Below are 23,876 nucleotides of genomic sequence, written 5' to 3' on the forward strand. Positions count from 1 at the left end.
GACCATTAGCGATTGGGTTTTTTTATTTCCACAGACTTTTTTTTGGAAAGTTCAAAGTAAAGAGGAGCAGAAACCCCGTGAACTGAAGCAGAGGTTGAACATTGTGAACACGCTGGACCGCTGGGCATCTCGATGTCCTGGAGAGACGGAGCAGAAAGCTCACGGCTTCACTTCTAAAGTGCCCGCTTGTTTATTTCTCAGGTACCTTTTGCCCCGTGGGGATGTCGCTCAGTGGAAGAGCGCATGCTTTGCATGTATGAGGTCCCGGGTTCAATCCCCGGCATCTCCAAACAAGTTACATTTCAAATTTTAGATTCAACTGTGAGAATATCATCTGAGACTCGCCTCACATTTCCACACAAGGAGAGACAAGAGTTTCTTCACCTCGCGAAAAACCGAACGCTCCGCACAGAATATAATTCAATGCGAGAGCGCCCACAGTGTTTCAATGGCTCCCATCTCATGGTTGAACAGCTTGCCCAGTGATAGATTATTTCCAGTTTCACAGATTGGGGGGAAGCAGCGGACCGGCGTTCCGACCACAAAGAGGGAAGAATAGTCTGGATGTTGGGAGCTTCTTCTTTTCCCAGAGAGGAGTGAGCATCTGGAATGTATTCCCGGCTGGTGCGGTGGGTGCTGACTCTGTCTGGTGCGGTGGGTGCTGACCCTCTCTGGTGTGGTGGGTGCTGACCCTCTCTGGTGCGGGGGGTGCTGACTCTCTCTGGTGCGGTGGGTGCTGACTCTCTCTGGTGCGGTGGGTGCTGACTCTCTCTGGTGCGGTGGGTGCTGACTCTGACCCTCTCTGGTGCGGTGGGTGCTGACTCTCTCTGGTGCGGTGGGTGCTGACTCTGACTCTCTCTGGTGCGGTGGGCGCTGACTCTGACTCTCTCTGGTGCGGTGGGCGCTGACTCTGACTCTCTTTGGTGCGGTGGGTGCTGTCCCTCTCTGGTGCGGTGGGCGCTGACTCTGACTCTCTCTGGTGCGGTGGGCGCTGACTCTGACTCTCTTTGGTGCGGTAAGTGCTGACTCTCTCTCCGCCTTCTCGAGGGATCTGGACCGGTTCTTGACTGGGGCAGAGATCGCATCATATGGAAGGTGAGTGGTTTTACAGTTAACCTACGCATGGTCAGTGTGATCCACTGGACTCGATTCGATAGCCTGAGGGAGTCGGGGAGGAATTTCCCAGAATTTCCCCTCCTGATTGGCCCTGGATTTTTTTCTGGTTTGTAACCGCTCCCAGGAGATTCCATGTTCCCGGTGGGTGGGGCTGGTGGTGTGTGTAGGAAGTGTCCAGTCACGATGCTCCAGGCATGTGGGGCAGGATTGATGAACGAGCTGGTCTTTTCCTGCCCGTCATGTCCGTCTGTAACCCCAGATCGTCAAGGTGTTTTTCGTGAAGTGATCTTTAAACACAAAACCCTCACCTGGGACAAGTCCTGTGTCCGTCTATAGTGAAATGAGACTCAATGCTGTCTGTGCCTCACCTTGTCCTCCTCCTTTTACATTATTGTATTGTCCGTTTGGTTAAGATGAAAATAAAAATTATCCGCTCTGGGCTCCTCCAGTCTCTCTGTGTTTCTCTCTCCTGCTAAACTGACTGACTGTCAGATAATAGTAACTGGTGTCCTCTCCATCCCGTTCTCAACACCCAGACACGACTAGTTACTGAATAAATTCAACACTCACAGACAGTCCAGTGTCAGACAGTTACAGACGGTTTCTCTCCACCTTTCCTTACAGGACTGGCGAATGATGAATGCCCCGTCAGACCGGCTGATATACAGTAAAAGGGACAGTGACCGTCTCACCAATAGCACCGGAGGTTTGTTCACAGACACAGAATCAGTCTTTCCCTTTCTATCAGTGTGTCTATATTATGCTCAGTAACAGTATCCCGCCTCCTTGTACAGCACTGGGGAGAGAGAAAGACAGACAGAGAGAGACACAGACAAACAAACACAGTATCAGAATTACACTTCCCATCAGTATGTCCGTTTCACACTCAGTAACAATATTCCACCTTCATGTACAGCGCTAGAGAGAGATAAAAACAGACAGGCACAGTATCAGAATTACACTTCCTATCAGTGTCTCTGTATCACTCTCAGGAACAGTATCCCACCTTCATAATCTGTACAAAAGAGAGAGAGAGAAACTGACCTGTAATGTCCCGTTTTCACCCAGGAACAAATTGGAAAATATTTCATTCCAATTGCTATTCCAAGGTGGAGTGACAGAAGATGCAGTCTCATCTCTCACTGATATTATTTCAGAGACAGACACATTATTAATCCCACTCTCAGGGACAGTGTCACACATTTAACCCTCTCTTGCATGTTGTCCCCTCTGCAATCTTGCAGCTCAGGGCCGCTCTGTATTACTCTCAGTGACCGAGAGTTTCACTCCGATTGAAATAAACTGGGACTGTTGCTGCCTGATATTAATCCTACACGGTCCCAGCAAATACACCGACTCCCACTTTCCTCCCCCGTTTCTCCAGGATTGGTTTGAGGAATCCTCCCTCCAGTTTCGGAGTCAAACGTTACTTTATCAGTAAGGGAGCCAAGAATGAACAGAACCCATTGGCTCATTCCACAGCCGCTCACTTTATCTCTGAAAGACTCTTTCCCATCAAAAGACCCCGAGAGAAACAGCAGGGATGGAAACCTCGAGTTTAATAGTTGGAGATTGTAAAGTCAGTCTGGATTCCAGCGTTGGGCACTGGTGGAATCCCATCTGTTTCCCATTCTGGTGCCTGTTCCTGCACTGCCTGTGGAGCCCATTCCCTCTGACCTTTCCCCCAGACCCACTTCCTTTGCTCAGACAGGCGGGAATGGAGAGATCACGGCCCCCGGGGGAAGGGAGCAAAGAGCAGCCTCGTTACAGCAGCTCATCACTCCGGGACCGTGTCCGCAGATGGGCTCAGAGATCGGCATTGAGTCCGGGGGAAGGGCAGGGGGAGTCCGGGGGCTGTTTGTAAGAGGCGGAGTGGATCAGGAACTGGTCCCGGAACATGGAGTGAGAGGGGGGAAGGGAGAGGTCATTCTCGGGCTGTGTGTGGACAGGGTGTGTCCAGGGGAAGGGAGAGAGAATGGGAAGAACCTGCTATTAAAACCATTGCTGCTTTCACTCCCCAAACCAGGAGTGAATGGTCCTGGTTTAGTTCCAGTCTCACCCTGTTTATTGTTATTGGACAGTGAAGAGTGGAAACAGAGCCGGACAGTAAGGATGTGGGGAGTTATACAAAGAGCATCTATTGCAGGCATCAGGTGAGAAGTGTGAAGGACACAATTTAAACAGCGGCTGTTTATTTTCGGTTGAACGGTTAGTCCCATGGGAGAGGGGATTAGAAACCTGACCTGGACAAAGGTCCCTGCCCCATCGGGTAGTCCCATTCATGGATCAGTGCAGGGGTTGGGTTGTGTCTGGATATCACTAAATTGTTGTAAAATAGCCCAACACACCTGGTGTGCAGAAGCTGAGTGCTGCAGTGGAGTCAGACACTGACACTGTTTGTATCACTGGTTTTCATTTGTGGATATTCAAAATGATCATTAGAGATATTAAACTGATCTCTATTCTATTTTCAACCTCACCGTTTCTTGAGTTACAAGAGATCATTTTTCTTCCTGCAGGCGAATCCTTGAATGATCCAGAATGAATGTGATGTTTCCTCCACCCGAGGCACAAGGAGGAGTGCAGCCAGCTCCTTCTCACACACAGGAGGTACATTATCACCCACAGAGCACAGAGACACAGACAGGTCATCAGTTCCACAGTCTCAGACAGTAGAAGTAGTCAGTCCCACACTGATCCCAAGTTCCAGAGACACACTTTCAATCCAACATTCAAACAGAGCGGGTGAGGCAGACACTGTTCCATTTGCCCCGAACTCAGTCCCGCTGACAGGCAGATACAAAAATCCCAGTCCAAAATCACACTCTCAGATTGAAAGGCACTGTGTCAATCTCACAATCGGGCAACATAGCTACGAATTAAATACCAGAGAGAAATCACACATGGTATCCGATTGAAAGGGACAGAATGAATCCCAATAATGTACCTGAGATTCCAATTGAATACTATCCCAGAACTCTCTCACACATGACTTTAATACATGAAATATCCATTCGAAAAGTGAACCATTTGCTACAAATTGCAAACAAATCCAAACCTCACGTACAGTATCGATTGAGAAATACTGAAAGATAGTAAACCTGAGAAACAAATTAGATACCTGTTCAGAATGCACTCGTAGAATGAAATTTAAAGATAGAGTATCAATTCTATTAGTGCAGACTGAGATACACATTATATACCAGTCCAAAAATCTCATACAATATTAGACTGAAAGATACAGTATCAATTCCATTTCTACAGACTGATCTACACATTACAAACCAATTCAAAAATGTCACCTTATCAGTTTGAAAGATTCATTATCATCCACAATCGTACTCAGAGATACAGATTTAATAGTGGTCCAAAAAGCACACAAATTATCTGATTAAAACCTCCAACATTAAATCCTAAAGTTCGTCCATATTTACAAATTAAATAAGGAGTAAAACTCTTCAAACATTAAGATATTAAAGCTGAAGTATTGAACGCAATAATGTAATCTGAGAGAATAATTATGTACAGATACAGAATGAAACTCACATTCAGATACAGTACCAGAGACACACAGACACAGAATGAATCCAACACTCACAGATGCAGAAGGAATCCCAAACTCACATACAGTACTAGAGACTGACAGACACAGAGTTAATCCCACACTCTCATCAAGTACCAGGGACTGATAGGTACAGTATGAATCCCACACTAACATGCAGTATGAGTAACTGCATATTTAGGATGAATTCAACTCCCACATACAGTACTGGGGACTGTATATAAAGAATGAGTCCCACACTCACATGGAGAAACAGAGACTGACAGATACCGAAAGAATCCCACACTAACACACAGTATGAGAGACTGCCTATAAAGAATGAATCACAAACTCTCACACACACTGCTGACAAGACAGAGAATGAATCCCAAACTCACACACAGTATCAGTGAGTGACAGATACAGAATGAATCCGACACTAACATACAGTACCAGAGACTGACAGACACAAAATGATTCCCACACTCACACACAGTACCAGAGACTGAGAGATACAGAATGAATCCCACTAAACTATCAGGGAATAAGCACAGACCAGGGATCAGGGCCTTTACCCAGTTAACTATCAGGGAATCAGCACAGACCAGGGATCAGGGCCTTTACCCAGTAAACTATCAGAGAATCAGCACAGACCAGGGATCAGGGCCTTTACCCAGTAAACTATCAGAGAGTCAGCACAGACCAGGGATCAGGGCCTTTACCCAGTAAACTATCAGAGAATCAGCACAGACCAGGGATCAGGGCCTTTCACCTGTCGGAGAGAACATTGTATCACAGATCACATTCTGATTTACAGCCGTGCATAACAGATGTTTGTAGCTGCGATCGCCGAGTGGTTAAGGCGTTGGACTCGGAATCCCCTGGGGATTTCCTGCGTACGTTCGAATCCTCCTCGCAGCGCGACTTCTTAAAGTTATGTTTACTGCTCAAATAACGATGAACTGGAGTTGACGAACCGCTTTCCCTCTCTCAGAGAGACTCTCCAGCGCGGCTCATGCTTTTAATTCGGAGCCCAATGGTCTCTTGCAAAATTGCAAGACACGTGAAGGAATCTCTCCCAAGCTCCATCTTAAATTCTGCCCGTTCGCAGAACTTGACATTGATCCTATTTCTTCCTATACTTTGATCCCACCTTGTCTCTGTCTCTTGACTCTCCGTGTTTTTCCCTCATGGACTTCTCAGGCTTCGTTGAACGGCCACGGATGATCGAACCTGGAACACCGGCAGTGAAGGGTAAAGATGGAAAGACTGAGACGGGGGGAGTGGCGAGAGGGTGGATTTGGAATTCCTGAGTGACCGCACTGTGAATTTTCCAGATCTGCTTGGAGCACCAATCCCTTCAATTCATCACTTACAGGGACAATTCGATACCCGGTTTCTTTTCCCTGAGCTTGGCGAGATCTTAAAAATTGAAAGCGACCAATATCAGAGCGAACCTCGTCACCGACATGATCACAGATACAGAGCGGCCACACTCTGCTTCAGTGAGGGGAAAACCCAGAGCGGTTTCAAGGTTGAATGTAATTGGAAGCAAAGCTCGTTCAATGAAAGTGCAGGTCATTGAGGTGCCTTTAAAGTCCTGATTGTTTGAACTGAATTTCTTTCAAAAGCGCTTGAGATTCAGGTGGAGTGATTTGGGGACTCCTTTTCCCTCTTCGCAAAACTTTGAACCGCAGATCAAGATCCAAAGTCCAGGGCTAAATTAGGGTTTCTCCAGGGGATGAAACATCGAATCAAGAATTATACCCCGACCTCAACGAGCCCAGAAACAAGAACGTGTCACGGACACATTCTATGAGAGGGCTGTCTGTATGATGAAAAGGCATTTTTGAAAAGACCTCCTGATCAGTTCCGTGTTGGATCCTGAACAAAACACAGCACTGTGCGCTTCTCAAATTCACTAAACACCACGAATTACACAAAGGCACCCCTGAGAGTTGAACCCAGGATCTCCTGTTTACTGGACAGGTGCTTTAACCAACTAAGCCACGGTGCCCATTCATGGTCCTGTTTCCCACCTCCTCTCATTAATATCTATCAGCTACACGTCACATTCTGTTGGGGGTTCAGACTGTTTGATCTTTGTCTATTTCACTTGCCAGTTTCCCTGTGAATCCCGATACTGACTGCGTTTCAAGCTGTGTTTATCTTTCTGTGTCCATCAGTGCTTTGATACACGGATGAATATTTGTGCTTGTGTTTGTTTGTTACTTTAAATAAATTAGGGATGGACAATTCTCGCTCTGACACTGAAGAACTAATTGAGCAAATTTCACAGTGAAGTGTTGTTTATTGTGGTGCTGAAACTAAAAAAAATCGTAAAAGGTGCAAAGAGGGAAAACGAGAAAAACTTGTGAATGAAATTAAGGACAACTTTCAAGGTTTTTACACGTATATTAAGAGAAAGAAGGGTGACGAAGAGTAATGTGGGCCCCTTAAAGACAGATGGAGGTGATATTGTAATTGAAAATCAGGAAATGGCAGACTTGCCAAATCCTCACAGAAAAGCATGAGGATAATAAACCAGAGACACGAGGAAAACTGAAAATAAATCAAGGGGATTCAGTGTAAGTAAAATAATGGTATTGGAGAAAACAATTAGACTAAAGATAGACAAATCTCCAGGGCCTGATGTTTACCATCCCAGGGGACTAAGGGGAATAGGTGAGGAAATTGTACATGCTTTAGTCATGATCGTTCAAAACTCTCTTGATTCAGGAATTGTTCCATGGATTGAAAAAATTCAAATATCATTCCATTAATTAGGAAGGGTAGGAGAGATAAAACAGGAAATTATAGACCTATTAGTCTGACGTCTGTTGTGGGGAAGTTACCAGAATCTGTTATTGGGGAAAGAATGACTGAGCACTTGGATAAACATGAATTGATCAGAGAGAGTCAGCATGGATTTGTAAAGTGTAAGTCAAGTCCAACGAAAATAGATGAACTTTTTGAAGATGTAACTAACGTGGTAAATAATGGAGTGTCTATGGGGGTTATGTGTATATTGACTTCCAGAGGCATTCGTTAAGGTTTAACATCAGAGACTATTCTCATTTCTGTTGACATGTGGAATTCAAAGCAACCCATTGACATTGGGAGGGAGTTGGTTTGGAGGTAGGAGACAGAGAGTAGGGTTAATGGGTATGTACTCAAATTGACAGGATTTGATTAGTGGTGTCCCCCAGGGATCTGTATAAATGAGGCAGATAAAGGAATAGAGAGCGGTATATCCAGGTTTGTTGACGACACCAAGTTAGGAGGCACAGTGAGTCGTGTAGATGGGAGCATAAAGTTGTAAAAGGAAATTGATAGATTCAGTGAGTTGGTAAAACTGTGTCAGATGGAGCTTACATAGAATTACATCGAATGTACATCACAGAAACAGGCAATTCGGCCCAACTAGACTATACCGGTGTTTATGCTGCAGACGAGCCTCCTCCAACCCCTCTTCATCTAACCCTATGAGCAAACCCGAATATTCCTTTCTCCTCCATGTGTTTATCTCACTTCACCGTAAATGCATCCATGATATTCGCCTTAACTACTCCGTGTGGGAGAGAGCTGCACATTCTAACGCCTCTCTGGATAAATATTTTTCCCTTGAATGCCAGATTGGATTTATTGATGACTATTATATTCATGGCCCTAAGTTCTGACGTCCCCACTCCCAACAGTACAAACACCTTATCTACATCTGACCTATCAAACCCTTGCATAATCTTAAAGTCCTGTATCAGGTCACCCTCAGCCTTCTCTTTTCTATACAAAAGAGCCCCAGACTGTTCAAAGTTTCAATCTGGGGAAGTGTGAGGCCATCCACTTTGGCCCGAAGCAAGATAAATCAGAGTATTTTCGAAATGGTGAGAAGCCAGGAACTGTGGGTGAGCCGAGATACTTCGGGAAATCAGGAAGAGTTGGCAGACAGGTGCAAAAAATAATTAAAATGGCTAATGGAATATCGGCCTTTATCTCAAGGGAACTGGAATTCAAAAGGGTGGAAGTTATGTTAGAATTCTATAAACTCTGCTAAGGCCACATTTAGAGTACGGCATTCAGTCCTGGGCACCAGACCTCAGGAAGGATATATTGGCCTTGCAGGAGGTGCAGCGCAGAAAGACCAGAATGATACCGGGGCTAAAATGGTTACATTATGAGGACAGGTTGCGTGGACAAGGTTTGTATTTCCTCGTGTATAGAGGATTAAGTGGTGATGTAATTCAGGTGTTGAAGGTGATTCAATGATCCAATGGTGGGTGTGTGAGTTGGTGCTGAATCGGTCCCCTTCAGTGAAGAGAGGGTCAGCGGGCGCCTGACAGACACGGCTCGGAACGGGACTCGCTTCTCTCCGACGGCAGCGGCTGGTTTAGAGAGATCTCTCTGTCTGCTGCTGTTACTCCGCCTCCCGCACTCTGGGAGAACCGCGGAGGTCGGTCCTCACTTTTCTCTTATGGATCCGGCTCCATCCGTTTACTGTTGACGGGAGTGCGTCTGATACCAAGTCAGTCAGAAGCGGGTGCAAATCACAACATAGGCACAGGCCCAAGGACTGGGGACTGGTTTGATATTGGGTCCTTTTTAAGGGATAGGCTGTCGAATGTTTGTATAATAATAATGATCAGAATTAACTTTGATACAATGAAGTTTTTTTCAGTTATTTCCCATTTCCACCCTCAACAGTTTTATACAGTTACAGGTAACAATGTTTGAGGGATGTGATGTCCAGTGTTGGTGGAGTCAGTGTAATTTAACTTGATACATTGAAGAGTCTCTTGTCTATCCCAGGCTCTTACCTTAAGTTTAGACCCTCACCTGGTTTAAAATCGGTCACTCACTGATATAAATAAACCAGTAACAATCCCGAAACCTCAGCGGGGATATTTGTTCCGATACTTAATGACGGTCCCAATTTCCACTGAAATTCTCAATCAGCAAATCCCAGAGGCTGTTTCGGGTTTGACAAACTGTGAAACAGATTGTTTTAAAAGCCGGAAAGAGGGAAAAACTGGTGGTTGATATGAAGTGTTATACATTATCTCTTTCTGTTTCAGATTTACAATTTCTCTTTGTGTGTTACTCAAAGGAGAGGCTATAACGGAGCCCAGTGACTGGGTCACGAGCTGCACTGAGTCATTGGCCTGTGTTACAGACCGGCTCGTTGGACCTGCTCATTTCGTGAACTCGCTGGTGTCTCAGCACGTGTGATGACTGAGTGAATCCCTTCCCACACACGGAGCAGGTGAACAGTCTCTCAACCAATGGGCATGCGTTGATGTGTCAGCAGTTCATTTCTGCTTTTAAAGCTCTTCTCACAGTCACTGCATTAAAAGGTCACTCAATAGTGTCAACAAGTTAATGTTTCAGAAGGTGGGATGATCGAGTGAATCTCTTCCCACACACGGAGCAGGTGAACAGTCTCTCCCCAGTGTGAGTGCGTCGATGTCTCAGCAGTTCGTTTCTGATTTTAAATCTCTTCCCACAGTCAGAACATTTAAAGGTCTCTCAGTGTGAACTCGCTGGTGTTTCAGCAGGGAGGATGACCAAGCGAATCCCTTCCCACACACTGAGCAGGTGAACGGCCTCTCCCCAGTGTGAGTGCGTTGGTGTGTCAGCAGATTAAATTTGCTTTTATACCTCTTCTCACAGTCAGAACATTTAAAAGGTCTCTCATCGGAGTGAACTCGCTGGTGTCTCAGCAGGTTGGATGGCCGAGTGAATCTCATCCCACACAAGGTGCAGGTGAACGGCCTCTCCCCAGTGTGAACTCGCTGGTGTTTCAGCAGGGTTGATGACCCAGCGAATCCCTTCCCATACACAGAGCAGGAGAACGGCCTCTCCCCAGTGTGGGTGCGTTGGTGTGTCAGCAGATTAAATTTGCTTTTAAACCTCTTCTCACAGTCAGAACATTTAAAAGGTCTCTCATCGGAGTGAACTCGCTGGTGTCTCAGCAGGATGAATGACCGAGTGAATCTCATCCCACACAAGGAGCAGGTGAACGGCCTCTCCCCAGTGTGAACTCGCTGGTGTTTCAGCAGGTTGGATGACTGAGTGAATCTCTTCCCACACACGGTGCAGATGAACGGTCTCTCCCCAGTGTGAGTGCGTTGGTGTCTCAGCAGTTCAATTTTGCTTTTAAACCTCTTCTCACAGTCAGAACACTTAAAAGATCTCTCATCAGAGTGAACTCGCTGGTGTCTCAGCAGGATGAAAGACTGAGTGAATCTCTTCCCACACAAGGAGCAGGTGAACAGCCTCTCCCCAGTGTGGGTACGTTGGTGTATCAGCAGATTAATTTTGCTTTTAAACCTCTTCTCACAGTCAGAACATTTAAAAGGTCTCTCATCAGAGTGAACTCGCTGGTGTGTCAGCAGGATGGATGACCGAGTGAATCTCTTCCCACACAAGGAGCAGGTGAATGGCCTCTCCCCAGTGTGAACTCGCTGGTGTGTCAGCAGGATGGACGACTGAGTGAATCTCTTCCCACACACGGTGCAGATGAACGGTCTCTCCCCAGTGTGAGTGCGTTGGTGTCTCAGCAGTTCAATTTTGCTTTTAAACCTCTTCTCACAGTCAGAACATTTAAAAGGCCTCTCCCCAGCGTGAACTCGCTGGTGTGTCAGAAGCTCAGATGACCAAGTGAATCCCTTCCCACACACAGAGCAGATGAACTGTCTCTCCCCAGTGTGAGTGCGTTGGTGTGACAGCAGATTACTTTTGCTTTGAAACCTCTTCTCACAGTCAGAACATTTAAAAGGTCTCTCATCAGAGTGAAGTCGCTGGTGTGTCAGCAGGGTGGATGACCGAGTGTATCCCTTCCCGCACACGGAGCAGGTGAACGGCCTCTCCCCAGTGTGAACTCGCTGGTGTGTCAGGAGGAGGGATGACTGAGTGAATCCCTTCCCACACACGGAGCAGGTGAACGGCCTCTCCCCAGTGTGAACTCGCTGGTGTGTCAGGAGGAGGGATGACTGAGTGAATCCCTTCCCACACACGGAGCAGGTGAACGGCCTCTCCCCAGTGTGAGTACATTGGTGTGTCAGCAGGTTCCTTTTGCATTTAAACCTCTTCTCACAGTCAGAACATTTAAAAGGTCTCTCCCCAGTGTGAACTCGCTGGTGTGTCTGGAGGCTGGATGAAATAGTGAATCCTTTCCCACACACAGAGCAGGTGAACGGCCTCTCCCCAGTGTGGGTACGTTGGTGTATCAGCAGATTAATTTTGCTTTTAAACCTCATCTCACAGTCAGAACATTTAAAAGGTCTCTCATCAGAGTGAACTCGCTGGTGTGTCAGCAGGGTGGATGAATGAGCGAATCCCTTCCCACACACGGAGCAGGTGAACGGCCTCTCCCCAGTGTGACTGTGTTGATGAATTTCCAGCCTGGACGGGTAATTGAATCCCTTCCCGCATTCCCCACATTTCCACGGTTTCTCCATGGTCTGGGTGTCCTTGTGTCTCTCCAGGTTGGACGATCAGTTGAAGCCTCGTCCACACACAGAACACGTGTACGGTTTCTCCCCACTGTGAATGGTGCGGTGTTTTTTCTGGCTGTGTAACTGGTTAAAGCTCTTTCCACAGTCAGTGCACTGGAACACTCTCACTCGGTGTGTGTCTCGGTGCTTTTCCACTCACACTGATGTCTAAAATCATCTCCCACAGACAGAACAGACAAACATTTCTCCTTCCACATTCAAAGGTCGATGATATTCAGGTCCTGATGAATCGAGTGACTCTGTCAGATCTTGACGTGATCTTTGGTTTGAGTTTCCCTCTGCAAATCCTCCCCTGTAAAAGTAGTTTATAAAAGTTATCACTGTAACTACAGGATAGAAATTCAGATCAGATAACTTTACTTTCTATGGAACATTATTTCCTCTCTCATTCCTCAAAGCTGTAAATCCCCGTCCCACACACTCTCCCTCTTCCCTGTGCTGAAATCCAAACCCATCGCATCATCTTTCAGTGGCCCTAAACCATAAGTGAAAGGGTGTGAGAGAGAGAGTGAGTGTGAGAGGGTGTGAGAGAGTGTGAGTACAGTCGTGGGCTGGGTGTGGAGAATGAAGTGGGGCAGGTGGAGCATGTTTCAGTGGGGCAGCAGTGATCATAATCTCATTTGGTTTAGAACAGTTATGGAAAAGGACAGGGGACAGTCAAATGTGAAAATTCTTAACTGGAGGAGGGCTAATTCCAGTGAGTTAAAAAGGGATCTTGTCCAGGTGGATTGGTATCAAAAATTGGCAGGCAGAACAGTAATTGAACAGTGGGAGGCCTTCAAGGAGGAGTTGGTTTGGGTGCAGAGTAGACAGATTCCCAAGAGGAGGAAAGGAACAGCATCCAAAGCGAGAGCTCCCTGGATGACTAAAGGTATAGAGATCACCATTTCTCCTTCATTTACAGACGCCCCCTGACCGATCACCATTTCCCCTTCATTTACAGACGCTCCCTGACCGATCCCCATTTCCCCTTCATTTACAGACGCTCCCTGACCGATCACCATTTCTCCTTCATTTACAGACGCTCCCTGACCGATCCCCATTTCCCCTTCATTTGCAGACGCCCCCTGACCGATCACCATTTCCCCTTCATTTACAGACGCTCCCTGACCGATCCCCATTTCCCCTTCATTTACAGACGCTCCCTGACCGATCACCATTTCCCCTTCATTTACAGACGCTCCCTGACCGATCACCATTTCTCCTTCATTTACAGACGCTCCCTGACCGATCCCCATTTCCCCTTCATTTCCCGGCGGGTAGTGAGGGGGGGATAATGTTCACTGTTTTATATTCGGGTCTGGGGCCGCACTCGGGGTTTGTAAAGCCTGAGCCTGGGCCTGAGCCCGGACCCGGGCCCCGGGGTTTATTGAGCCTCTTGCTCCGATCCTCTGACCTGCACCGAACGCGCTCCTCCCGCAGCCTCGACTGGCCGCGCATGCTCAGGACACACTGACCGATAATGAGTCACTACTGCGCCTGCGCACTGGGCTCCACTGATTCAGATAGGGCACAATCTGCACCGCGCTGCATGCTGGGTGATGCAGCCGCCATTGATGATCTTAATTCCAGGCCGAAAAACAAAGACATTGGAAGCAGATAATTCAAGTGTTTAATTTATAATATAAATAATTCAATCGTTCAATTCATTTCATAAATAATTGAATAGTTCAATTCATTAAATAATCAATTGTTTAATTTATTACATAAACAATTAGTGTTTATTTATTATATAAAGGATTCAAGTGTTTAATTTAACGTAGAAATAATTCAATAGTTTAATTCATTATATAAATTTTCCTTCGTTTAATTTATTATATAAAGAATTCAATATTTAGTTGAATTATTTATATAATAAATTAAACACTTGAATGATTTGTCTAATAAATTAAACACGAGACTTCTTTATATAATAAAGTGAACAATTTATTATGTGTAATAAATTAAACCTTTGAATTATTTATATCATCAATTAAACAATTCATTATGAATACAATGAATTAAACAATTGATTATTTATATAATAAATAACATTTTGAAATTCTTCATGCAATAAATTAAGTAATGGATTATTAATATGATTAAATAAACACTTGAATCTTTGTATGATAAGTTAAACCTTTGAATTAATTATATAATTTAAACACTTGACCTCTTTATATAATAATTTTAACACTTGGATTATTTATATAATAAACTAAAAAATTGGTTATTTATATAATAAATTAGCAATTGATTTTTTTAGATAATAAATGAAACACTTGAATTATTTATATAATGAATTAAACATGAATTATTTATATAATAAATTAAACAATTGTTTATTTGTATAATAATTTCATCAATTGAATTATTTAGATGCTTAATTTATTATGAAAATAATTCAATAGTTTATTTTAACAACTGAAGTCGTTATGTAAGAAATTAAACAATTGATTATTTATAGAATGAATTAAACTATTGAATTATTTATTTAATAAATGAAACAGTTGAATTATTTATTTAATAAATACAACCTTTTAATTATTTATATAATAAATTAAACTATTGAATTATTTAGATAATTAATGAAACAGTTGAATTATTTAAATAATAAATTAAACAAATGACTATTTATGTAATAAATTATACACTTGAATGCTTCATTAATAAATTAAACACTTGTTTATTTGTATAATAAATTCACAAATTGAATTATTTATACAATAAATTAAACAACAGAGCTATTTATATATTAAATTATACACTTGAATTATTATATAATTAAACTACTGAATTATTTATCAAATATATTAATCAATTTAATTATTCATATAATAAATTAAACAATTCAATAATTTACATAAAAAATTAAACACTTGAATTATTTATAATATATTAAACAATTGAATGATTTATATAATAAATTGAGCTATTGAATTTTTTATATAATAAATTAATCAATCGAATAATTTAAACTATTGAATTCTCTTTATAATAAATGAAACATTTGAAGTATTCATATAATAAATTAAACACTTTAAAACAATTTAATTATTGATATAATAAAATAAGCAATTCATTATTTATTTAATGAATTAAACTATTGAGTTATTTATATTACATTTTAAACTTTTCAATTATTTATATAATAAATGAAGCCAGCTTGGACAAAATGGAGGCAAGCTCGGAGTCCGTCTTGGACAAAATGGCGGCCGGCATGGCCACCATCTTGGAAAAAATGGCAGCAAGCACGGCCGCCATCTTGGGCAAAATGGCGGCAAGCGCGGCCACAATCTTGGAAAAAATGGCCGCCGCCGCCATCTTGTCACATGGCGGCAAGAGGCCGACAGAGTGTCGCCAGTGATCCCGCAGTGACCCCAGAATGTCCCAGTGACCCCAGAGTGATGCCGGGGTCCCAGAGTGCACCCAGTCAGCCCAGAGTGAGGCCAGGGTGCAGCCGGGGATCCCAGAGCGATGCCAGAGCGGCGGCCTTTGCGTTTGGGCCACCACAACAACCACCACCACAACTGTACTGTACGTGTACAGCACACGGTGGGTAAAAGGGAACGATTCACTCCTGTCTGGTAATCCGTGTCTGGGACTCACTGGCCCTGTGAAATGTTGAATTTTGCTCACAATATGGTGTGTTTGGATTAATGGGGGACTAGGTTTAACTCCACTGGGCTGGATTGTTTTATAAATCTCTCATTGACTGGGTCTTTCAGACCAGGATGGGAGCTGCTTCTCTCTCTCTGTAAACACCCTGAGGCAGTGAAACACTCTCTGACAAACTGTTCACAGGAACCAACCCATCAGACATGGGGAATAGACAAATACCTGGGACTGGAAATGAGCCTCCCACCAACAGAGCAGAGAGAAGGAGGAAATCATCACACCTTCAAGATCTGGATCTGTTTTGTCTTTGGAGCAGGTTCTGGTTAATTTTACTGCTTTAAAGTGATGTTATGGGACCAGTGAGACTGAGACACACACACACACACACACACACACACACAGACTGTACAGTCAGGAGACACGTGTCCCTTGTCCAGACATTGGGTTTGAATTGAGCTGAGCTGTGCCACAAATGAATATGGGATTAAAATCTCAAATTCCAATCAGTTTGCTCCCGAGCTTCCCCATGTGTCTGTGTGGTTCCATTACAATACAATTTCACATGGGGGCCCAAAATGGCTTCGGAATTAACACTATTTCTTTCTGAGTTGTCAGTGACCTTTTCAAAAATTAAACTTCAAACTAAGAAAACATTTGGAGGCTGTTTTCACATTTGGGCCCTCTGCGTGCTGCAGGACGCTCCCTGAAAGTGCTTTTAATTTCAATTAAGACCCGAGATATGTCACATTGTCAGCCTCTGAATAATAGTTTGATCCACTTTGTGTTATTTCTGAAAAGTTGCACTTGCAATGAACGAAGGGAGGAATTTGGGATCGAACAGATGGTGATATTCTGTCAGACACTCGGTACTGAGGGAGCGCTGCACTGTCAGACGGTCAGTGTGTGTCTCAGTATCAGCTCCTGTACAATGTCCCAGTGACCCCCCAGTGTCCCCTGAATATCCCAGACATTACTCACGTGGCCCCCATCGGGTCCAGGCTGCGGTGAAGGTCTCAGTCAGTCAGTCCCCAGCGGAGAGAACGATTCTTGGCCCAGGATTCCTCCTCCTCCTTCTCACAAAATGTCTCTTTCTGGATCATCTCCTTGCAGCATTTCATCGAAAAGTTTCCTGAGGAGAGAGAGAGAGGGAATTGATTAAAATACAAAAGCATGGGATTAAAAAGGCACAGCAAGAGCCCAGAGCTCCCTCCCTCCCACTCCCTCTCCCAGTTACACCAACAATCCCTCAGCCCCAACACTGAAACACAAATCCCGGTTACAAACCAGAGAATCTAAAGAGGGAGAAAAGTTGGGAGAGAGACAGAGAGAGAAATACACTCAGGACAGGCTGGAGGACCCCGGCAGACTGAGAGATTGTCCCCGCCCCTGGGGAGGGTTTGGGACGAGACTCACGGCCATCCCCTACCCCCGGGGAGCTCCCTGCTTCAGCCTTTGAGATATTAGACTGAATCTCAATGTGTCTCCCTCAGGGACCTGTCCGTTCTCATGTTAATCCAGGGACAGCCCAGGGCAGGACTGGTTTGACCAGGAGACCTGTCTGCTGGAATGAGCCACATTTCAAGGACCTATTTTACTGATTTGAAACCCTCACAGCCTGTCTCCCCCTCTTCCCTCACCCCAAACCGAGTCCCCCGCACCCTCAGCCTGTCTCCCCCTCTTCCCTCACCCCAAACCGAGTCCCCCCCACCCTCAGCCTGTCTCCCCCTATTCCCTCACCCCAAACCGAGTCCCGCCCTCCACCCTCAGCCTGTCTCCCCCTCTTCCCTCACCCCAAACCAAGTCCCCCCACCCTCAGCCTGTCTCCCCCTCTTCCCTCACCCCAAACCGAGTCCCCCCACCCTCAGCCTGTCTCCCCCGCTTCCCTCACCCCAAACCGAGTCCCCCCCACCCTCAGCCTGTCTCCCCCTCTTCCCTCACCCCAAACCGAGTCCCCCCCACCCTCAGCCTGTCTCCCCCTCTTCCCTCACCCCAAACCGAGTCCCCCCCACCCTCAGCCTGTCTCCCCCTCTTCCCTCACCCCAAACCGAGTCCCCCCCACCCTCAGCCTGTCTCCCCCTCTTCCCTCACTCCAAACCGAGTCCCCCCCACCCTCAGCCTGTCTCCCCCCTCCCCTCGTGACCCAAACACCCCGGGGACCTCCGTCACATCCCACCCTGCCCGGCGTCCACATTTAAAGAACTAAAGTTGGGCGGAATCTGCTCCGAATACACAAGGGCTGCAGAGCTGGAATGGCTGCTGTTCCTCAGACAGTGTTTGACCATTTCATTCTCTCTGTGTGTTTACTGTAAAGAGCTGTGGAGGGAGCAGGGACTCCATCTCATTCTCACCTCCCCGGGTCTGGATGGCAAACAGGTTCCGAGCTCAGGGCACAGCACCATTTCAAACACTCAAATCATCCAAAGGTTGAGAAACGAGATTTAACTGACAGGTTTCCAGCCTCTAATTGAAGTTTTAATATAGAAATCATTTTAATAAATAAAAATGCTGCAGAAAGGTGAATAGAGTGAGGGACAGAGAGAGAGAGAGAAAATGATCGGTTTAAATGAGATAGAAAGACAGAGAGAGGGGGGGAGAGAGAGAGAGAGAGAGAGAGAGAAAGAGGGACAGAGAGAGAGAAAATGATCGGTTCGGTCAGACTCTCTCTGTTTAAATGAGATAGAAAAACAGAGAGAGAGGGACGGAGAGAGAGAGGGACGGAGAGAGAGAGGGACGGAGAGAGAGAGGGACGGAGAGAGAGAGGGACGGAGAGAGAGAGGGACGGAGAGAGAGAGGGACGGAGAGAGAGAGGGACGGAGAGAGAGAGGGACGGAGAGAGAGAGGGACGGAGAGAGAGAGGGACGGAGAGAGAGAGGGACGGAGAGAGAGAGGGACGGAGAGAGAGAGGGACGGAGAGAGAGAGGGACGGAGAGAGAGAGGGACGGAGAGAGAGAGGGACGGAGAGAGAGAGGGACGGAGAGAGAGAGGGACGGAGAGAGAGAGGGACGGAGAGAGAGAGGGACGGAGAGAGAGAGGGACGGAGAGAGAGAGGGACGGAGAGAGAGAGGGACGGAGAGAGAGAGGGACGGAGAGAGAGAGGGACGGAGAGAGAGAGGGACGGAGAGAGAGAGGGACGGAGAGAGAGAGGGACGGAGAGAGAGAGGGACGGAGAGAGAGAGGGACGGAGAGAGAGAGGGACGGAGAGAGAGAGGGACGGAGAGAGAGAGGGACGGAGAGAGAGAGGGACGGAGAGAGAGAGGGACGGAGAGAGAGAGGGACGGAGAGAGAGAGGGACGGAGAGAGAGAGGGACGGAGAGAGAGAGGGACGGAGAGAGAGAGGGACGGAGAGAGAGAGGGACGGAGAGAGAGAGGGACGGAGAGAGAGAGGGACGGAGAGAGAGAGGGACGGAGAGAGAGAGGGACGGAGAGAGAGAGGGACGGAGAGAGAGAGGGACGGAGAGAGAGAGGGACGGAGAGAGAGAGGGACGGAGAGAGAGAGGGACGGAGAGAGAGAGGGACGGAGAGAGAGAGGGACGGAGAGAGAGAGGGACGGAGAGAGAGAGGGACGGAGAGAGAGAGGGACGGAGAGAGAGAGGGACGGAGAGAGAGAGGGACGGAGAGAGAGAGAGGGACGGAGAGAAGCCTCTCTGGGCTGTTTAATTGTTGTTACTTTAAACAGTGAGACTGAAATATTTCAGAGAACTTTTCAATCAAGAAAAATTCAGAGACAACAGAGAGAGAGAAAAGGACAGAGAGGGGGAGAGGCAGAGAGAGAGAGAGAATGATGGAGAGAGAGATCGAGAAAAAGACAGAGAGAGCGGGAGAGAGCCAGAGGGAGAGAGAGAGGGACGGAGAGAGAGAAAAGGACGGAGAGACGGGGGAGAGAGGGAGAGAGAGAGACACACACAGAGAAAGAGAGAGGGGGAAAGAGGCAGAGGGAGAGAGAGGGACAGAGAGACAGAGAGAGAGACAGAGGGAGAGGGGGTAAGAGGCAGAGAGAGAGAGAGAGAGGAAGAAAACAACAGAGGGTGGGGGAGAGACAGAGAGAGAGGCAGAGAGAGATAGAGAGAAAATGACGGAGTGGGGAGAGAGGCAGAGAAAGATAGAGGAACAGAGAGTGAGAGAAAAAGAGAGGCAGCGAAAGAGAGGGGAAAAGAGGGGGAAAGAGGCAGAGGGAGAGAGGGGGACAGAGTGACAGAGAAAAAGAGAGAGAGAGAGAAAAAGACATAGAGGACGGGACAGGGGGAGAGAGGACGGGACAGGGGGAGAGAGGACGGGACAGGGGGAGAGAGGACGGGACAGGGGGAGAGAGGACGGGACAGGGGGAGAGAGGACGGGACAGGGGGAGAGAGGACGGGACAGGGGGAGAGAGGACGGGACAGGGGGAGAGAGGACGGGACAGGGGGAGAGAGGACGGGACAGGGGGAGAGAGGACGGGACAGGGGGAGAGAGGACGGGACAGGGGGAGAGAGGACGGGACAGGGGGAGAGAGGACGGGACAGGGGGAGAGAGGACGGGACAGGGGGAGAGAGGACGGGACAGGGGGAGAGAGGACGGGACAGGGGGAGAGAGGACGGGACAGGGGGAGAGAGGACGGGACAGGGGGAGAGAGGACGGGACAGGGGGAGAGAGGACGGGACAGGGGGAGAGAGGACGGGACAGGGGGAGAGAGGACGGGACAGGGGGAGAGAGGACGGGACAGGGGGAGAGAGGACGGGACAGGGGGAGAGAGGACGGGACAGGGGGAGAGAGGACGGGACAGGGGGAGAGAGGACGGGACAGGGGGAGAGAGGACGGGACAGGGGGAGAGAGGACGGGACAGGGGGAGAGAGGACGGGACAGGGGGAGAGAGGACGGGACAGGGGGAGAGAGGACGGGACAGGGGGAGAGAGGACGGGACAGGGGGAGAGAGGACGGGACAGGGGGAGAGAGGACGGGACAGGGGGAGAGAGGACGGGACAGGGGGAGAGAGGACGGGACAGGGGGAGAGAGGACGGGACAGGGGGAGAGAGGACGGGACAGGGGGAGAGAGGACGGGACAGGGGGAGAGAGGACGGGACAGGGGGAGAGAGGACGGGACAGGGGGAGAGAGGACGGGACAGGGGGAGAGAGGACGGGACAGGGGGAGAGAGGAAGGGACAGGTGGAGAGAGGAAGGGACAGGTGGAGAGAGGAAGGGACAGGTGGAGAGAGGAAGGGACAGGTGGAGAGAGGAAGGGACAGGTGGAGAGAGGAAGGGACAGGTGGAGAGAGGAAGGGACAGGTGGAGAGAGGAAGGGACAGGTGGAGAGAGGAAGGGACAGGTGGAGAGAGGAAGGGACAGGTGGAGAGAGGAAGGGACAGGTGGAGAGAGGAAGGGACAGGTGGAGAGAGGAAGGGACAGGTGGAGAGAGGAAGGGACAGGTGGAGAGAGGAAGGGACAGGTGGAGAGAGACGGGGACAGGTGGAGAGAGACGGGGACAGGTGGAGAGACGGGGACAGGTGGAGAGACGGGGACAGGTGGAGAGACGGGGACAGAGAGAGATGGGGACAGAGAGAGGGAGTCACAAAGAGAGAGGGGAAGAGAGAGGGGAAGAGAGAGAGGCAGAGAGAGAGAGGCAGAGAGAGAGAAAAAGACAGTGAGAGGGCTGAGGGAGAGAGAGAGAGAGTGACAGAGAGAGGGGAGAGAGAGAGAGAGAGGGACTCCCTGCAAGAAAACGGGACGTGTGTCGGTGAGGGACCTGGTGGTTGTTGGGGTGATGTGCCTGTCATGGTTGAATAGGTGCCAGTATGTGTGACCTGTGGGTTGTGGGTGTGCGGCTTGCAACAGTGGTAATGTGTGAGGGTGAGAGGAAGCATCTGATTGAAAGAGTTTATTGCGAGGTGGGAGATGAGGGCCCTCCCTTGCTGGTGAGAAGCCATTAAACAGCCCAGAGAGGCCTGGCTGCTCGCGGGAATCGGGTAAATCACCAGGCAGTACCAATCCACTCTCTGCCTCTCTCCCCATCTCTCTCTGTCCCCTTCTCTCTCTCTGCCTCTCACCTCCTCTCTCTCTCTCTCTCTCTCTCTCTCCCTCGCTCTCTCTGTCTTTTTCTCTCTCTCTGTCCCCCTCTCTCCTTCTGCCTCTTGCCTCCTCTCTCTCTCCCCGCTCTGCCTTTTTCTCTCTCTCTCACTCTCTCTCCTCTCTCTCTGCCTCTCGCCCCCCCTCTCTCTGTCCTTTTCTCTCTCTCTGCCCCTCTCTCTCTGTTGTCTCTCTGAATTTCTCTTGATTGAAAAGTACTCAGGTACGGTACGGCCCATGTGTATCTCAGTGTCAGCTCCTGGACATGTGCAGCACACAGTGGGTAAAAGGGAACGATTCACTCCTGTCTGATACTGTACGGCCCGTGTGTGTCTCAGTGTCAGCTCCTGCACATGTACAGTACACAGTGGGTAAAAGGGAACGATTCACTGAGAGATTGCAATGTTGAGTGTAACGGTTATTTGAGGGGTTCAGTCCCTAAACGGGCTGTGTTTTGACAGACACTTTTTACAGTAAGGAGTTGAGTTTAGTTTCGGGAGGTGGGTACAATCCGTGTCTGGGACTCACTGGCCCTGTGAAATATTGAATTTTGCTCACAATATGGTGTGTTTGGATTAATGGGGGACAAGGTTTAACTGCACTGGGCTGGATTGTTTTATAAATCTCTCATTGACTGGGTCTTTCAGACCAGGATGGGAGCTGCTTCTCTCTCTCTCTCTCTGGAAACACCCTGAGGCAGTGAAACACTCTCTGACAAACTGTTCACAGGAACCAACCCATCAGACATGGGGAATAGACAAATACCTGGGACTGGAAATGAGCCTCCCACCAACAGAGCAGAGAGAAGGAAATCATCACACCTTCAAGATCTGGATCTGTTTTGTCTTTGGAGCAGGTTCTGGTTAATTTTACTGCTTTCAAGTTATGTTATGGGACCAGTGAGACTGAGACACACACACAGACTGTACAGTCAGGAGACACGTGTCCCTTGCACAGACATTGGGTTTGAATTGAGCTGAGCTGTGCCACAAATGAATATGGGATTAAAATCTCAAATTCCAATCAGTTTGCTCCCGAGCTTCCCCATGTGTCTGTGTGGTTCCATTACAATACAATTTCACATGGGGGCCCAAAATGGCTTCGGAATTAACACTATTTCTTTCTGAGTTGTCAGTGACCTTTTCAAAAATTAAACTTCAAACTAAGAAAACATTTGGAGGCTGTTTTCACATTTGGGCTCTCTGGGTGCTGCAGGACGCTCCCTGAAAGAGCTTTTAATTTCAATTAAGACCCGAGATATGTCACATTGTCAGCCTCTGAATAATAGTTTAATCCACTTTGTGTTATTTCTGAAAAGTTGCACTTGCAATGAACGAAGGGAAGAATTTGGGCTCGAACAGATGGTAATATTCTGTTGGACGGTCGGTACTGAGGGAGCGCTGCACTGTCAGACGGTCAGTGTTGTGTCTCAGAGTCAGCTCCTGTTAAATGTCCCAGTGATCGTCCAGTGTCCCCAGAATGTCCCAGTGATCCCCCAATGTCCCCTGAATATCCCAGTGATCCCAGAGTAACCCAGACATTACTCACGTGACCCCCATCGGGTCCAGGCCGCGGTGAAGGTCTCAGTCAGTCAGTCCCCCAGCGGAGAGAACAATTCTTGGCCCAGGATTCCCCCTCATCCTCCTCCTTCTCACAAAATGTCTCTTTCCTGGATCATCTCCTTGCAGCATTTCATCGAAAAGTTTCCTGAGGGGAAGAGAGAGAGGGAATTGATTTCAACACAAAAGCAAGGGATTAAAAAGGCACAGCAAGAGCCCAGAGCTTCCTCTCCTCCCACTCCCCCTCTCTCTCCCCCCCTCCCTCCCACTCCTCTCCCAGTTACACCGACAATCCCTCAGCCCCAATACTGAAACACAAATCCCGGTTACAAACAAGAGAATCTGAAGAGAGAGAAAAGTTGGGAGAGAGACAGAGAGAGAAATACACTCAGGACAGGCTGGAGGACCCCGGCAGACTGAGAGATTGTCCCCGCCCCTGGGGAGGGTTTGGGACGAGACACACGGCCATCCCCTACCCCCGGGGAGCTCCCTGCTTCAGCCTTTCAGATATTA

General features: G+C 47.7%; 1 protein-coding gene, 1 long non-coding RNA gene and 2 other non-coding genes across 7 annotated transcripts in view; 2 read left to right on the top strand and 2 right to left on the bottom strand.

The window, feature by feature from the left end:
* Positions 1–217: 217 nt before the first annotated feature.
* Positions 218–289, top strand: trnaa-ugc (transfer RNA alanine (anticodon UGC)). The gene has a single exon. It is a non-coding gene; the product is annotated as a tRNA-Ala (tRNA).
* A 3,805-nt stretch (positions 290–4,094) lies between these two features.
* The window catches only part of LOC137313243 (zinc finger protein 268-like), a 73,985-nt gene continuing 54,203 nt past the window's right edge, over positions 4,095–23,876 (bottom strand). For 3 of the 4 annotated variants that reach the window (XM_067979377.1, XM_067979375.1, XM_067979376.1), the window contains exons 2-4: positions 23,353–23,511; positions 16,747–16,897; positions 4,095–12,463 (exon numbers count right to left, since the gene is read on the bottom strand). In XM_067979377.1, coding sequence (XP_067835478.1) covers positions 10,123–12,114 — 1,992 coding nt within the window. In that variant the 5' untranslated portion in view covers positions 12,115–12,463; positions 16,747–16,897; positions 23,353–23,511 and the 3' untranslated portion in view covers positions 4,095–10,122. The remainder of the gene's footprint in view (positions 12,464–16,746; positions 16,898–23,352; positions 23,512–23,876) is intronic. The other variant, XM_067979378.1, reaches the window with a different exon arrangement.
* On the bottom strand, positions 6,601–6,674 carry trnat-agu (transfer RNA threonine (anticodon AGU)). The gene has a single exon. It is a non-coding gene; the product is annotated as a tRNA-Thr (tRNA).
* LOC137313245 (uncharacterized) overlaps positions 21,521–23,876 on the top strand; it is a 64,854-nt gene continuing 62,498 nt past the window's right edge. The window contains exon 1 of the long non-coding RNA XR_010961017.1: positions 21,521–21,704. This is a non-coding gene — a long non-coding RNA (uncharacterized lncRNA). The remainder of the gene's footprint in view (positions 21,705–23,876) is intronic.

The sequence above is a fragment of the Heptranchias perlo genome, unplaced genomic scaffold (genome assembly GCF_035084215.1).
Source record: "Heptranchias perlo isolate sHepPer1 unplaced genomic scaffold, sHepPer1.hap1 HAP1_SCAFFOLD_445, whole genome shotgun sequence".
Classification (NCBI taxonomy): Eukaryota; Metazoa; Chordata; class Chondrichthyes; order Hexanchiformes; family Hexanchidae; genus Heptranchias; species Heptranchias perlo.